Raw genomic sequence first — 16,334 nt, 5'->3', positions numbered from 1 at the left:
AAGAGAGCTGTTGGGGGTTATGAGCATGGGCATTTTTGTCTGACAGTTCAGAGTTGGAGGTTTCAGAGTCTGAGGGATCCAGATATAATCACAGATTTTTATAGAAAAACACACACACACACACACACACACAAGAAGCCATAAAAATACCCCTTTAGATTCCCTTTTTTAAAAATGTATTTTAACTGCAGGCAATTAATTCGCCTTTTTGGTTCCTGGCAATCTTGATATGAAAGTGGAAACAAAACAGAAAACAGAACTGAAAAAAAAGACACAAGGCAGGATGTAGAGGGGAGGAAAATAACAGACCATCCCTGCTCCTAACACCCCTTACTCCTCACTACAGTTCACTGGAAATGCAGAGCAGTGTGCAGCCTACTCCTGGGACAAATGGCCAGGGCATGTTTCAGATAAGCTGTTGCACAGGATGAGGGAGGAGAGGGCAGGAGCAGAGTGCTGTAATTACAGAGGGCAGGGCTCACACCAGAAGAGCAGCTCTGCAGCTTCCTCCAGGGCCCAACCAACCCTGCCATGCCAAACAGCTACAGAGAAGCTATGTGCATGTGTGATGAGCACCAAACTACAAAGAAAAATTATTAGAAGCAGAGGCAGCCATTAAAGACTTCTCTTTACTTAACCAAGTCTCCAGTCAGAGCTGACTGCACAACAATGCCCCCTCCCTGGGAAGTGTTTCTCCTTAGAGAAGAAATGCAGATTATATTATGCAGATTATAATCATGTCAGAAACAGGTAATGAGAAGGAAGCATTATTACAATAATGTGGCAAAGACAAAATGAATTATATGCAGTAATATGGAAGATCTTCAGATAGATGTCTTTTTTAAAAAAAGGTGGGGGAAAAAAGCTACTGGCAGTAACACTAATTATTATAAATTTCCTTGGATTACTCCTTCTCCCACACAGTGTGCTGTACCATAGGTACATTAGTCTACACTTGCCCTCTGTACACACAGTCCCCAAAACCCAAAAATGACACAAACCAAACCATCTAAAATTAAGTTGCTTCTGTCTACTTAAGATAGTATTTCCTTCATTAGACCCAATTTTGGATGCTTTCCTCTCTAAAATGCCAGAATACTGATTCTCATCTTTCCTCAGTCCTTCACCAGTTTTACATAAGGATAATTGGATTCAAGATTGTGCAATTAAAGCAGTCATCAGTGGATACTCACGTAGGATATCACTACAAAAACAGTAGCTACCAACCACAGGTCACACCCAGCTTGTATAAACTCCAGCCTAGGTAGCCAAGTCCAGTCCTGAGCCTTTCATTACTGGTGCTGCTGGAAGAGGATTTAGAATGTTCTTGCACACCTTTGTAACTGTACTCTGAGCTACGCACGAGGGTGGAAAGGAAGAAGGAATCCTTATGGCAGGTAAGTTCATCCAGCCTGATGGCTCCACACATCCTCTTCCAATCCAGATGAGCAATATTTGCTGAGGAAACGAGATAAATTACATCTTGCTGCTCTCTCAGGAACTCTGCTTTTTTAGGTTAAGTGTATTTATTGGTTTTTCTACTAGAACTGATTTTCTTTTTTCTTTTATTATGAGTCTTGAACCTATTTTTTTCCAGTAACACAAAAAGTAGAATAAGAAAATGTTTTTCTATCGTATCAATTAACTGCTCTATTCAGTGCTTTTGCAGCCACCTAATTAACTATTGGCTGGTGATTGGGGCATCAAACTGCTACATGGAAATTCCAGGCTCTAAGATCAGATGGAGTCTGGCCTCAGCCAGGTCCCTTGGTGGTCTCTGGGCTCCCCAGAGGGGCTCTGCCAGCTGAGTGCTGTTTGTCTGTCTGGGATGGCACTCTCTGTGCTCACTCTCATGCTGACTGTAAAGATCTCGATTTAGACACATGCACCATGGAATACTCACACACAGACTCCAAAGTTTAGCTTAAAAATGTTTTACTTTTAGAGTTTCATCTTTCAGTCATAGAGAACCCTGTGTGCACCATGGTCAGCATCTTCAGCAGTGACCACCAGGCTTTTTCTCCTGAGCATGCTCCCAAGGTCTGTCCATTACAGCATGGACACCCAAACACATTTTTGGTCAATTTTACACTGACTGACTTACAGAAAATAACCCTCACAGGCCCTGAAAGAAGAAAAAGAAATTATAGGATTGAAATTGAAACTGTGAAGATCAAATCAAGGATAAATTTGAGATTCACGTGGAGAAAAGACTGGCATCAAGCTTTACTGTGCTCTTGCCACGTATATGGAACTTTTCTTCCTGATCTCTTGCACATGTTCTCTGGAAATGCCTGTGTAGCCATGAACTTCACAAGGCAAATCAAACTATTGATGCAGTAAATTGTTAGAGGAAACCAATGCTAGCCACTGCCTTCTTTATCTTTCCTGCTTCTGCTCACTTCCCCTCTTCCATATTGACCTTGCCTGTGACACTCTGACAGTGTTCAATAGCACTGTTCGGTCCTTTAACATCAGAGCCTCACTCATATAATTAAATCCTCTGTGCATGACATTTTTATTTACAAATGTGCAAAATGCTCTCAGTTTCCTGCATCCCTGCCCTGCAGAGCCTGGGCACTCAGGATACACATGGATAAAGTGCAGCAAGGCAAACTGACTCCTTTTCAAACCCTGACTCCAAGTGCCCTTCAGAAACACCTTCTAAGTCACCCTTAAATTAGAAGACTTGATATTAGGAATGATGCTTTCCATGGTCCTGTTCAATTAAACATGTTTAAGGCAGGAAAATGAAGTGATGATGCAAGCAACATGCTTTCCAGGCATTTCATACCATGTGACTCAAACTCAGACTCCTGCCAATGGAATTTTTGTCTCCAGGTGATACATCTGAAGCAAGACCCCTAACTGAAAACACTCACACATGCTTATGCACACAGACTACAGGAAAGTCATTTGCTCCAGGCCTTTACTGCCTGGAGAATGCCTCAGAAATGCACAATTCTTCCAAAAAGCTGAAAAATTCGTACAATTGAGCCTTTATCAAGCCTTCACAGAATAAAACTCCGTGCTGCAAACGCAGCAGAAAACTGAAATCTCACCCTATTATTATAGTAGAAGCCTATAGATTCTCTCAGACATGAGCCCCTTTCTTGGTTGAGTGAAATTATGGAAATGCTTACAGCAGCATTATTCTGCACAGGGTTAACAGGCTCTACTCAGAGCAGGGGGTTTTCTTCACCTGAAACTCCTCTGGAATATCATACTGGAAAAGGGCATTTTCCAAACACCTGTTTTCATAGGGAAACCTTCATTTTTCTGCTTTGTTCTTGTTTGTTGTTGTGGGAATATTTTAATTTATCAAGGAAAGAGAAAGCTTGAAGCTTTTATAATCTAAGCTTCAGTGCCTCATTTTCAACATTGGGCAACCTATCATGATACAATAGAGCAACCCATAGCACTGCCTCGAGATATGCCACTCCTCTGTTTGTAATCTTTCTCCAACAGAGTGTGAAATAACACCCAGCTTCAAGCTACAGGCTGTAAATTAATTTAGATACAAGATACGTGAGAAGATAACAAGCAAGTTCCACACTGAAGATACCAACCTCCTAGACATCATTGTCAGGCAGTGTTTCCAGAACCAGCCTGGCATTTCCTGATGAGAGTTTTAATACTTTAATAGTTTTAATTTTTCTTTCTGTAAATCTGTAAAACATTATGAGAACTAGCTATCACCACAGAAACAGGGCAGGAACATGAGGAATAGAAGTCTCTTCAGACTTTAACAAAATCTTATCTAAACACAAAAGATTTTGACTTTTTGTTTAAATTAAAGATGAATTCTCTGAATTTTGGAATGTTTTTATCTTTTCTGAAAGAACCCTACAGAAAAGAGTTCATATTTTAGCTGTTTGTCTAACTCCCTGGCTTTTTTTCAATTTTTAATAACAATGGATTTTTTTCTTTGTTCCTATAGCACATAATGTCAGCTATATAAAAATATAATAAAATTTGTACATTAGACACAATGAAAAGGTGTGCAAGTCTGAAGGAAAATGTTTTTAATTAACATGTCTTGTGTCTTCTCAGCCCTAAAAATAGGAAAAGTCAACTGGCAATCCAAACTAAATAAAGCTGCACACCATACCTCTGATTACAGCAGCACAGAACTCATCTTGAGGAGAGGGCAGCCCTTCAACATCTCTCTGAACCTCAAAACAACAGCACAATCTTGGGACAACTTCACCTTTATTGCAAGCACAGGTAATCTCCCCATGGCAGTCATCTCATATCCAGCTTATTCCAGCTCCAAAATACTTGTGCCTTACAGGTGTACACAGCCCATTCTTGAAACATTAAAGTTTGCCCTGTTCCCCTCAGGATTCCTTGCCCTTTTAGGCTCAGGAGTTCCCATATTAAAGTTTGACCTACACCTTAAGGCAAGAGACAGTAAATAATTCAAAGGAAGGCAGGAGCCATCCTCATTTCCACACCAAGGCTGTATCTCTGCTCCTAAGGACATCCCTGCAGCGCTGCGTGTTCTCTCCATAACATAATTCACCTCTACCTCCCACAAACCACCATTCCCTCTGGCAGGACCATCTCCAGAAGAATCCCAGCAGACCAAGGCCGTATTTAGCCTTTCTGAGGAGGGTTCCAATGGCTGGAGTGCAACCCAGGAGTCCAGCGAGCCTCGCTGCCTGAGCCTCAGCATCCTCAGCCCAGCCGACGCCGTCGTCGGGCGATACAAACTCCAGCTCCAGGTCCTCGCTGGGAACAAGCTCTCCTCCAAAGTCCTGGGCCAGTTTGTGCTACTCTTCAATCCCTGGTGTCCAGGTATGCTCTGAACCTCCAAATAACTCATTGTCTCAGCCAGGAAACCTGGGTGTCACAGTGAAGTCTGTGCCTGGTGGTCACAGCTACAGAAAGTTGGTTTTTTGCTTAACATCAAGGATGAAGTTTTTGTCCCTTCTTCAGTGTTGAGAGGCATCAAAGACCCAGACTCTTGCTTGTAGGATAAGAAATCAAAGGGAGTAAATATTACAAATATTCATTCTAGAATTTTTTTCCTCTGATTTTTCCTCTGGTTCTTGCATTCATTTGTAAAACAAGTAACAAGTGCCTGTAAGATACATACTGTGCTTACTGCAGGGACAGGAACACAGTCAGTTCCCCGAAAGGAATTTCATGCTTATTTTACTTTCTAAATGGTTACAGAGGTGTAGCAGAGAGTCCTAAGGCTGAATGTATGGGCAGTCTCATCTGATCCCTAGAACTGCTCTCTATTTGAGATTTTCAGTTAGAGCAAAACCATTTCCTTCCAGCCATCATGTCTCACTCTGCTTGCAGATGATGATGTCTACATGGCTAATGAAAAGGAGAGGCAGGAGTATGTCCTGAATGACAGCGGAATCATCTTTCAGGGAGTGGAGAAAGATATTCAAGAAGAAGCTTGGAACTATGGACAGGTAAATAGCATCACCTCCTCCAGAACTGTAAAAATAAGAGTAGTGGGTAAATAGGATCTTGAGGAGAAAAAAATCATTCTCTCATAGTATAAGAGTTCAATATTCCTCACTTCAGATCTTCTTGCAGATATGATCTCATTTTTCATTACATTACAGACAGCAGCATCAGAATCATTTCCTCTGTGTGGCATGTGCTCATACAGAAATAAAAGAAACAAAGCATAATTTTAGGCAAAAGTTTTCTTTTGCCTGTTAGAAAAACTGGTAAAACTATATTATGCAATGTGTTCAGTAATGGGGCAGAAGACCCTAAAAGGATACCCCAAATGTACTCAACTGAAACAAGTCCTGTTGGAATTTTTGAAAAGCAGTTTGGCCCTCCAAGTGTAACCACTGCAAAGACAGAACCACAGCCCATCTCCAGGCACACAGCCATCCTGCCACTGCCCAGGCCAGCCAGGACCATCCCTGGCCCCTTCATGCCCTCTAACTGCACCAGCATTTGCAGACAGCATTTCTATTTATCCTCCTGACCCCATGGTTGCTTTTACATTGATAAATGAAACAAGGCCAGGGTTCCTTTCTGTCTCAGAGGCCAAGGGCCATCCTTGCCTGGCCACATCCATCCAGCCAAGCACTGGGGCATTCTCTGGGCCCAAGCAGTGTCTTGGTGACCCTAATCCACAATAATTATTTTTGTGGGTTTCTTTCAGATCAGATCACCTCATATGAGGTGGGGGCAGCCCATGAGGGCAAAGCTTTCATAACAGACAGGTGCCTGAAGGGGCAGGGCAGGATGTGGGAGGGTGTGAGCCCTGCTGAGCCAAACCCACAGTGATCTTGTCTGTGCCACCAGGCACATAATGTCCTTGTGAATGCCACTGGCCATGCACCCACACTGTGCTCAGACATCTTTAAAACACTATGGAGAGTTGGCAGCTTAATGATTATAATATCCTCTTGCCCCAGTTTTCTTTAGCAGTACAGAAAACTCTTCTATTCCCATCTTCCTCCCAAGCTCAGAGAAGGAAACCAGGTGGGGAGTTTATCCTTGGGTTTTCTTATGAAATCAACTTTGATATATTGCTTGTTTTGATTCCAGTTTGAAGAGGACATCCTGGATATCTCTCTGGCTGTTCTGGACCGGAGCCTGAACCACCGTGAGGACCCAGCTCTGGATGTGTCCAGGAGGAACAGCCCTGTCTACGTGAGCAGGGTTATCAGTGCCACGGTAAAGTCATCCTGTACTTACACCTACCAACAAAACCCCAACCCACACTCACCATTCAGCATGAAATCCTCAATGTTTCATAGGTGTAGCCAAGCAAAAAATAGCTACAAAATAGGTAAAATGGAGATTTATTCTCCTTCCCAAAAGTTTGCTCACAGCTGAAGGAATGTTTCCAAGAACTTCTGAGAAACATCAAACCTCACATGTGTTTTCCTGACAGATTCTCAGTCCATTAGATCTTTTCACTAATTTGGAAAGCCTTTGACTATTCTGAAATCACTTGCTAAGTTTTTCAAACACCCAAGAGAAGCACAAAATATTTTGGAAAACCAGTGCTGGTTCAGCTGCATTTAATGTCTGAATTTAGCATTCTTTACTTAAGGGATATTTGTTCAGTGAGCTTTTTAGCATTTCCTGCAACAAATAGTTACAGCTCCTCCTCACAAACCCATAAATGCACAACTAGGCAGCTGAAAAGTTTTCTATTATATAAATAATACATGCCTCACCACAACTCTTAGCAAATTCTTCCTTTATAACTGATATTTTTCAGCCTTTTGGACAGCACTCACTTTAGGCATTCTCAGCCTCAATATAAAGTAAATAACTCTACTCAGATGTACAAAATTACTATAACTACAAATAATTAAGGAAAAAATATTAAAAATAACTTGCTGCATCCTGTACCACCACACTTGATACTTAAACAAGGCTCTACAATGGTTGTGCACAAATTTATGCAACCACATTTAACAAGTTTGGGCAAGCTGTACTATGTGCACATTTGCAACAAATGCTCATTCAGAGAAAAGATGGATTTCTCAAGGCTCCCATAAATCACTTGAGAATGTGAAGCAGCATGAATGCAGATTCTAGCAGAGTAATGACATAGAAGGAGGTGAGATCAATGGCTGAAACAGAGAAAATGTAAATAGGTGTCAGTCAGTACATTTGGGATCACTTGTACTGAAAACAAGTCAGTTTTGAATCACCAGATTCTACAATCTAGTCTGGGTTTGGTCCAGTTGTGTGTGGCCTTTGAGCAGACGAAATTCTGTCTAAAATTCAAATATTCTGTCCCATCACCCAGTCAACAAGAACAGTGCTACCCACACAGGGTCACCTCTAACTACTTCCCTCTCTCTTTTCCTGTAAACACTTTAATTCTCTCACGAGAAGGACTCTTTCAGGTGAACAGCAACGACGATAAGGGAGTGGTGGAAGGGAAGTGGAGCGGGAGGTTCCGCTCGGGGACGAACCCTCTGCGCTGGAGCGGCAGCGTGACCATCCTGCGCCGCTGGCACCGCACCCGCTACCGCCCCGTGCGCTACGGACAGTGCTGGGTCTTCGCAGGAGTCACCTGCACAGGTACGCTGGCACTGCTGGAAGTGGCACCACACACGCAGCTTCTCAGGTTTTGTGTTGCTGGAATGGCTCCCGAGGTCTTGAAAAGTCTTTTTTCCCAGCCCTGCGAGTGAAGAAGTTGAGGTTCCTCAGGTCTGCTTTTCAAGGTTGTTTATTTTCTCTTATCTATTCCATTCTTTCTCTCACCTGCTGAGATCTGTCTGGCAGGTTGGTTTGTGGCACATTGACTGCCCTTGTGGTGGTGTTAGCTTTTTATACTAAGAACTACGTGTACTTTATTTACAATAATTTTCCAATACCTATCACCTATGTTAGACAGTCTGCCTCTACTCTAAACCAATCCAGAAGTGTCACCATCACAGCAGGAGATGGAGGACAAGAAGAAGAAGGACAAGACACGCCCAGATTCCTCCATCTTACCTCTTGAACCCCCATTCTAAATCCCCAAAATTCTACATTTTCACCCTGTGACAAATTAACTATCATTCTGCCCAAACTCTTGTGGCTTGTAAATCCTCATATAAAGTTGGTAATTGTTTCCATGGGCTAAAATTGAAGGCACAGGTGTTTTTGACTCTGTGCCAAGGTCTGAGAGCCCCTTGCCAGGGTCTCGAGTCATCCAGGGCAGCCAGAGGGATGTCCTGGGTTCTGACAGCAGCTCACTACGAACTGAACTTTGTGACAATTCTGTTCAGGCTGTTTCAGCTCTGGCAGGGAAGAGTGAGGAACCTCTTCTCTCCATGTGTGAAGGGTTAATCCTTCAGTTTACAGGTTGTAATAATGCATGCCAGCTTTGTGAGTAAACACAAAACTTTGTGAGTAAGCAAAAACCAAAAGGGTTTTTCAGGCTGGGCTGGTGAAAAGATCAAGGTTTCCTGTTTCAAAGCAAGGATTCAAAGAAAACCAGTATTCTTTTAAGTCATTTTCTCACACTGCCAGTTTTCTACTGCTGTATCTTATCAGCTGATGACAAGAGCAAGTCACAATTCTGAGGACCTGTAAAGGGAGCTGCAAGTCAGGAAAATAATTTAATTCTAGCAGTGTCCAGTCAGAGCTGCTCTGAGACACCAAAACCTCTGTAGGGAAAATACAAAGGAAAATTGAGAGGTGTATTTCCATAAGCAGAAAAAGAAACAAGGAAGAAACAGAGGGAAAATGGGAGAGAGAACAGGGTAAGGAATCAAAGATTAAAATAAATGGATGAACCAAAATCTTATTTAAAAGGACATGACAGCTAAGAATGTCATGTCAGTCAAAGTGTCTTTTAAGCAATTTTGCACAATGAGTGTGGCTTGCATCATGGCTGGAGGGAAATTTCTGAGGGCTTGTTTCACCACTGAAAACATGCACTAAACTGCGTGACCAAGAGAAAAACTTTCTATATGTCTGCAAAATAGGTTTACAGAGCTTTTATGGTATTCTATATTGCAGTACTGAGGTGCTTGGGAATACCTACTCGTGTTATTACAAACTTCAACTCTGCCCATGACAAGAACCTAAATCTGAGTATTGATAAGTACATTGATGTGTCTGGAAACAACCTGCACTTGAGTGAAGACAGTGTGTGGTAAATATACATACTTCTTTTATATTTCTTCCATTATATTCCCCGCTAATTAAAATATCTAGAATCATGCTCCTGAGAAACCAAAACCACCCTGACCTTATGATCCCAGTGATATAAAGCTCCACTCCAGACCTTTGGCTTTTTGTTCAGGAATGTCCAATATTGAATTATTGACTCTGAAATGAAGTATTTTCCTTTTAATATTTCTTTTTCATAACATCCCGACCTTTCTCAGAGGTATAACACAAAAAGCTGGCAAAAAGGGGAAGGAGGTGCTCATGTAAGGAGTACAGCAGCTGCTCTCTCCACAGTGGAGCTTTCCTTCACTGAATTAGAATTATTTCTTGCATTGTACAAATCTGATATTCTGCATTCTACCTCCCTTGTAGGAATTTCCATGTCTGGAATGAAAGTTGGTTTGTTAGAAGAGACCTCGGCTCTTTTTATGATGGATGGCAGGTTCTGGATGCAACACCCCAGGAAAGAAGCAAAGGTAACACTGTTGTAAATATGAAAACCTGTAGATAATGTTACTCCTAAGGATTGCCAGGAGTAAAAAACTGAAATTTGAAATTACCAAAAATTTCAGGACAATTCTCTTCTATATATCCCCTGTAGATGTAGCATTCATTTGGGTGCACAAGAAAAGCAATACCCACATCAATCTCCAGTAAGGAGCTTTTCTGTCAGCCTCTGGATTGCTGAGCAGCATAACAATTTTCTTTTTTCATTTCAATTCTCCGCCTCCACAAAAGCCAGCACATCTTAAGTTCACTTATCTCACCCCTGCTTGTCTTAGCTGCTCACATCACACAGTCCCATTCTTCACTACCAGGTTGAACAAATTCAGTTTCCTGGCTCTTCTCAATGCACACCCAGCACTGTTGATTCCCATCTCTCATTCTGACTGTACTTCTGACTCCTCTCCTTCCATCTGAGAGTTTTGCATGCAGCCTTTGGTGGGTGAGACCATTTCTCATGGCTCCCATCACCAGAAGCTTCAGCTCTCCCCACCAGCCTCCTGTGCAGCCCCACCTTTTGATCTAAAGTGCACCTGGAATCTCAGGGCATGCTGTTACCACATCACACAGACATTAAAACACTGTACTTGACCCAAATGTGTCTTTGGAGTGGCTGCCTCTCCCTCTTGCTGTCAGCATGAGGATTTATGTTGCTTTACTTCTCCCAAATGTGTCTTTGGAGTGGCTGCCTCTCCCTCCTGCTGTCAGCATGAGGATTTATGTTGTTCAACTTCCCCCTCTGTAATGCAGGCATCTATCAGTGTGGTCCTGCCTCCACCAGAGCCATTAAGGAAGGGGATGTGGACCTGGATTACGACAGCCCATTTGTGTTTGCAGCAGTGAATGCTGACTGTGTTACTTGGATTCGCTACAGCAAGAAAAGAAAAGAGAGAATTTATTCTGACACCAGGAAGATTGGGAAATTTATCAGCACCAAAGCAGTGGGCACTAACGCCCGTGTGGATGTCACTGATAATTACAAATATCCAGAAGGTAAATTCTTTATTGCAATAGTTTTGCCACTGATGATCAGGTGTGAAAAGAATTAAGGCCTTTGTTGGACTGAGCACTGACTAAATTTCTTTACTTCTAGAGCCAAGCAATTGTGAATTTTCAAAGTCTTAGGGCTCCTTACTTGCTGATATTGATTCAATTGAAACAACAGCCATTCTGGAGAGCTGGTTGGGGAGAATTTTTGCAAAAGGATTATTTCATCCTTCTCAGTTTCAGAGGAGATGGTAACTGCTCCACCTTATGCAGAACTGATCTCCCCCAGAATTACCTTCCTTCCTACTGCCCACAGCTTCTAAGGGGTGCCCATGAGCAGCCACCTGGGCACCTGGGCAGGTTTTACTTTCCAGCCTTCATGGCCACGCACATTCATTTGCTTTTGTGCCAAAATTCACATTAGGGTCAGACCTCACTTTCTGCTCTTGATTGTCTTTGCCCTTCTCAGCTTCCCTAAATGTCTGAGATCACTCATGGCACCACAGCATGTACATGCACGAGATCTCTGACCATGGTACCTTTCAATGCAGGATCCCTGAAAGAAAGGCAGGTGTACAAGAAAGCACTGAAGCTGCTGGGTGTGAAAAGACCTGGGAAAAGAAGCAGAATTCCAAGGTCCAGAAGAGGATTTTCAAGGGCACACCCTGCACAAACCCCCAGCATCTCAGGGAAGCTGCTCCTTGATGCATCTCCTGTGGTTGGCCAGGACATCCTCCTTACCTTGACACTCAAAAACTTGATCTCAGATTTTAAGACCATAAAGGTTAAACTGAAGGCTTCAGCCATTCTCTACACCAGAAAACCCAAGGCAGAGATTTTGCAGTTGCATAGGTCTGTTAAACTTGGATCTGAAGAAGGTAATTTTGATTTATTACAGCTTTTATTACTGGACAAGATATAGTTTTGGGTTGTGGTCAGATCACATTAATTTAAAGAATGGCTCATGAGGTGTATGACCTGCAAACAGTTGTAGGTCAAGGCTATTCAGGGGAAAAGAAACACACATATTTTCCCTGTCTTAAGCATTTGCTTTCAGGCACTGACAAAAAGGAGACTGAGCAGGGTGACCTTTTGTCTGACCCAGCACAGCCACTGTTGGTGCTACATTATGACCTTCTTTGCTAAGAGAGAACAACTAAGAGACATGGACTGGAGAATAGTGAGATGCTGGCTCCCCCTAAGCAAAACAAAAAGACAAATTAAAGGTAGGAAAACAAGCCTGCAACTTTCACAGCAGCACAACAGAAACCACCGACTGCAGGAAGAGCTGTGCCACTTGCAGAGAGGGGTCTCTGCCCTGCTTTCAGAGGGACAGTGCTGAAAAATGAGAGGCAGCACAGATGGACAGAACTACCCTCTCAAGCTAATATATAACACGTTAGAATTCATTACAGAGTTCCAGCAGAATTCTTTTTCTCACTATACTGAGTTCCATTGCCTTCCTCACTGGCACAGCAACTCTGATTGTGCAAGGCAGAGGCTGAACAGCTGCATCTGCAAGGGCATTTCAACCAATCCACCTTCTGACCTCTGCCCTCTTTGCAAGGAAGGAGCAATAAACCCCAGCTTCAGTTTAATGAAAAAAACACCAGCAGGTATTGCCACATCCATCCATCCATCCATCCATCCATCCATCCATCCATCCATCCATCCATCCATCCATCCATCCATCCTCAGACTGCCCAGATACCAAACTGTACCTGATCATTTAGTGCTTTATGTAAATGTGAGTAGAAGTCACCCATGAGCATCATTCCTGCCTGTTGGTGTCAACACTCACAAATGTGTAGCCCCAGGGTGATAAGAGAATTACTCCTTAAAACACAGGTATCTTACAGATAGCTGATACTCAGAAAAAAAAAAAAAGAAGAGAGGGAAATTTTGTTTCTGTTTCATTACAGTGAAAGAGATTTCTTTCAAGATCTCCTACTCCCAGTACAAAAACTCTCTGGTGGATGACAGGAAGATCCTGGTGACTGCTGTGTGCCAGATGAAACGGGGAGCCTCACTTCTCGTGGAGAAGGATATTGTGCTCCAGGATCCTTTTATCACCATCAAGGTAAAAGCTAGTCCCCTCTGTGACCCTTGAGAGATGTGCTGAGAAGCAGTGACTGGAATTCCTACTCCATCTCCTACTATCTCCTACATCTTCCTACTCCATCCCTTTCCTCATGGGAAGGAATATGGGAAATGAAATCATGCCTGATCTTGGATCTTGTTGCTGTAGTAACAGGCCATATGATACAAATGAAATGAAATGCATTAAAAAAAAAGAAAAATCTTTCCATGGCATAGCTGTGCTGGGATATTCTTGTCAGTGTTTGTTATGTGGCACTGATCAAGTTCTCAGTGTTACAACAGTTACAAGGTAAGTCTACCTAAGAATGGACAGGCAGAATACAGAGAAAGAAATCTCATCCATATTTAGACCTCCCCTTCTGTTAGAAAAGTCTGATCAATATCTTCCAGTTTATTTAGGAAGACTGATTTTTAACAAAGACACCTTCAGTGACCAGCTGATAACACCTGGGGCTGTGAGTCTCTCTATTACCAATATTCAAAGAAAGCTCTTTAACTGTATCATGATAAATGTCACTTTTCACCTTCTGCAACACTTCCCAAATGATTAATTAGAAGTGGAGGCTTTCTCTTTTTTCCACTTTTAACTGACTTTTGACACATGTAGTACAATGAATAAAAAGCAGTTCTTAGCCTGCAGGAAAGATCCTGCACTATGTTTGCCCAGGGACAGTCCTGGCTTTGCATGGCCCATCACATCCACATAAACGAGCTGAACTGGTTTTGGACAGCAGATTTAAATGCTGCATAACTCATGGGATCAAATGCTATCTGCTCATCTTACTGTAAATAACACAGAGGGAATATGGTAATGTGCAGAGCCCTTCAGGGCCTCCAGACTGGATTAGTTGTCCCAAACCACTCTGTCAGTAGCATACAAGAAAAGCAAGGTCACATACAGGAGTAAAAAATTGTGTTTTTTTGCAGGTCTGGCAATTTCTGAATGCCAAGTTCTAGTGAGACTTTTTACAAAGTCTCTGTGCTGTGTCATGCAAATAGCAAAGCCAGTTTATGTAGGGCAGGCATCTGGATTAAATTACTCCCATTCAGTGATTAAGTGTTAAGAAGCATTTATGTTTCTGTTGATTGAAACTTCCCTATAAACATGGAGACAGTAATAGAGAAATGCAATTGGGACCTCTCAATGATGTTACCTTATATTACATTATTTACAACTATATACCAGATATCCCAATTCCACATTATCTCAGCCAAAATAAGGTAATGAATATGTTTATTTGCTAATTTGCATTCTTTTCCCTGAGACACCACAATTCACCTTTGCCTCACACCCCTTATGTTCTCCAGTCCCAAACCTTTCATTTAGCCCAGTTAAAGCTAATTTAAGGTGCCTCCAGTAGTTAGCCATGTATGCCAATACTTGTGTTCTCACTCTGATCGAGTATCATGTTATACATGAAACCATGCACTGACCTAGTTAAAAAAGGGACTAAATGGTTGATTCTACAGCAGCTTGCTGATTCTTAGCCACACTCATTCACACTCTGTTCCCCAAAACCACACACATGAGCTAATTCCTGGCTCCTTCCTGCCCAGGTGACCCTAAGGGTGAGTGGTTTGCAATGGGAATGAAAGGAGAAAAGCATTATGAAGACACGAGACTGATGCAGAATGTTTTCTCTCTGTAGGTCCTTGGTCCAGCTATGGTACACAAGCCTGTCAATGTGGAGGTCACATTCACCAACCCCCTGTGTGAGGAGGTGACAGACTGTGTCCTGAGAGCTGAGGGCAGCGGCCTGCTCAAAGAGCAACTCCGAATCTGGTATGTCAACACTTCTGACTGGTCATTGTTCACTTTGGTGGGAAATCTGGAGAAAAACTGGGAAATCTGGAGTACCGGTGGGGTTTTTAAAAAGATTATTCTGTCAACCTCATGACTTTCATCTGCACCAGCCTTGGACAAAATGCCACGATGTCAGTACTCTCCATACAGCAGATGGAGTTTTTGCACTGCTTTTGCCACAATTTGAATTACAGAATGCTCAGGGAGTGGAGAGGTGGCATATAGTCTTAAATTTGGGTGCTCAGAAGAATACATAGCAAGAATTTTTCAGCTGCTTTAACTTACAAATGCATTCTCTCTTTTAGTGTGGAAAGAATGGCCCCCATGGAGACTTCAACAGTGGAGTTTGAGATCATTCCCTACAGGAGTGGCACCAGGCAGCTCCAGGTGGACTTGGTTTGCACCCACTTTTCAGACATTAAGGGATTTGTGATGATTCATGTGGCCCCCACTCAGTGATATAACCTGCACAGCAGTGCAGTTTTGCCTGTTTATGAGGCTGGTGCTGTGTTCATGCATTCTCGTGACCGGAAGCACAGAAATGCAGATTACTCAGCCAAAATAAAGTGATGTAATATGAACGGAAACCAATAAAAAGGTACCAGGGACTGTACTGTAAAGACAGTGTCACCTTTCTCATTCTCTAGCCTGTTTTATGGGCCTTTACACATACAATTACTAGTGGGAACCATTATATCATTAAACTTGAAGGAGAGGATCAAGTGTGATGGTTTGCAGCATTAGAGCCTGTAGCAATAATAGCAGCTGGATTTCCTAGGAACATCATTTAAAATCACTGGTTCTATAAGCTTCATGGAATGCAATTTAATTATCACAGAATAATAAATTTATTTGAGTTGGAAGGAGTCTTAGAGCTCATCTTGTTTCATGGGCAGGGACACCTTCCACCATCCCAGGCTGCTCAGAGCCCCATCTAACCTGGCCTTGGACACTTCCAGGGATCATGGGGCAGCCACAGCTGCTCTGGGCACCTGTACCAGGGCCTCAGCACCCTCACAGGGAAGAATTTCTTCCTAATATCCAATCTAAACCTGCCCTCCTCCAGCTTAAGGCCAGTCCCTCATGTCCAATCTCCCCATACCCTTGTGAAAAGTCCCTCTCCAGCCTCCTTGTGAGCCCCTTTTAGGCACTGGAAAGAACTATAAGGTGTCCCTGAAACCTTCACTTCTCCATGCTTATATCCACTAAATATGTTTTATTCAGTACTAGCCAAAGTACTATCCAAGTAGCTGACATAATTAAATTCCAGGATTAAATTTCTCATTGAATCTTATTGCTAGAAAGAAAATACAGCAATAAGATATGG

At 42.5% G+C, this 16,334-nt stretch overlaps 1 protein-coding gene across 1 annotated transcript; it reads left to right on the top strand.

Moving 5' to 3' along the window:
- Positions 1–4,034: 4,034 nt before the first annotated feature.
- LOC132078588 (protein-glutamine gamma-glutamyltransferase 6-like) lies at positions 4,035–15,466 on the top strand. The gene is made up of 12 exons (XM_059480827.1): positions 4,035–4,227; positions 4,561–4,800; positions 5,314–5,432; positions 6,535–6,663; positions 7,854–8,031; positions 9,460–9,595; positions 9,985–10,088; positions 10,867–11,109; positions 11,655–11,981; positions 13,026–13,183; positions 14,853–14,986; positions 15,313–15,466. The coding sequence occupies exons 1-12, from the start codon at positions 4,035–4,037 to the stop codon at positions 15,464–15,466; spliced, it is 2,115 nt and encodes a 704-aa protein (XP_059336810.1).
- The last annotated feature ends 868 nt before the right edge of the window (positions 15,467–16,334 follow it).

Source organism: Ammospiza nelsoni, chromosome 12 (assembly GCF_027579445.1).
Source record: "Ammospiza nelsoni isolate bAmmNel1 chromosome 12, bAmmNel1.pri, whole genome shotgun sequence".
NCBI lineage: Eukaryota > Metazoa > Chordata > Aves > Passeriformes > Passerellidae > Ammospiza > Ammospiza nelsoni.
The sequence above is the reverse complement of the archived record's forward strand: the minus strand, read 5'-3'. Positions and strand labels throughout refer to the sequence as shown.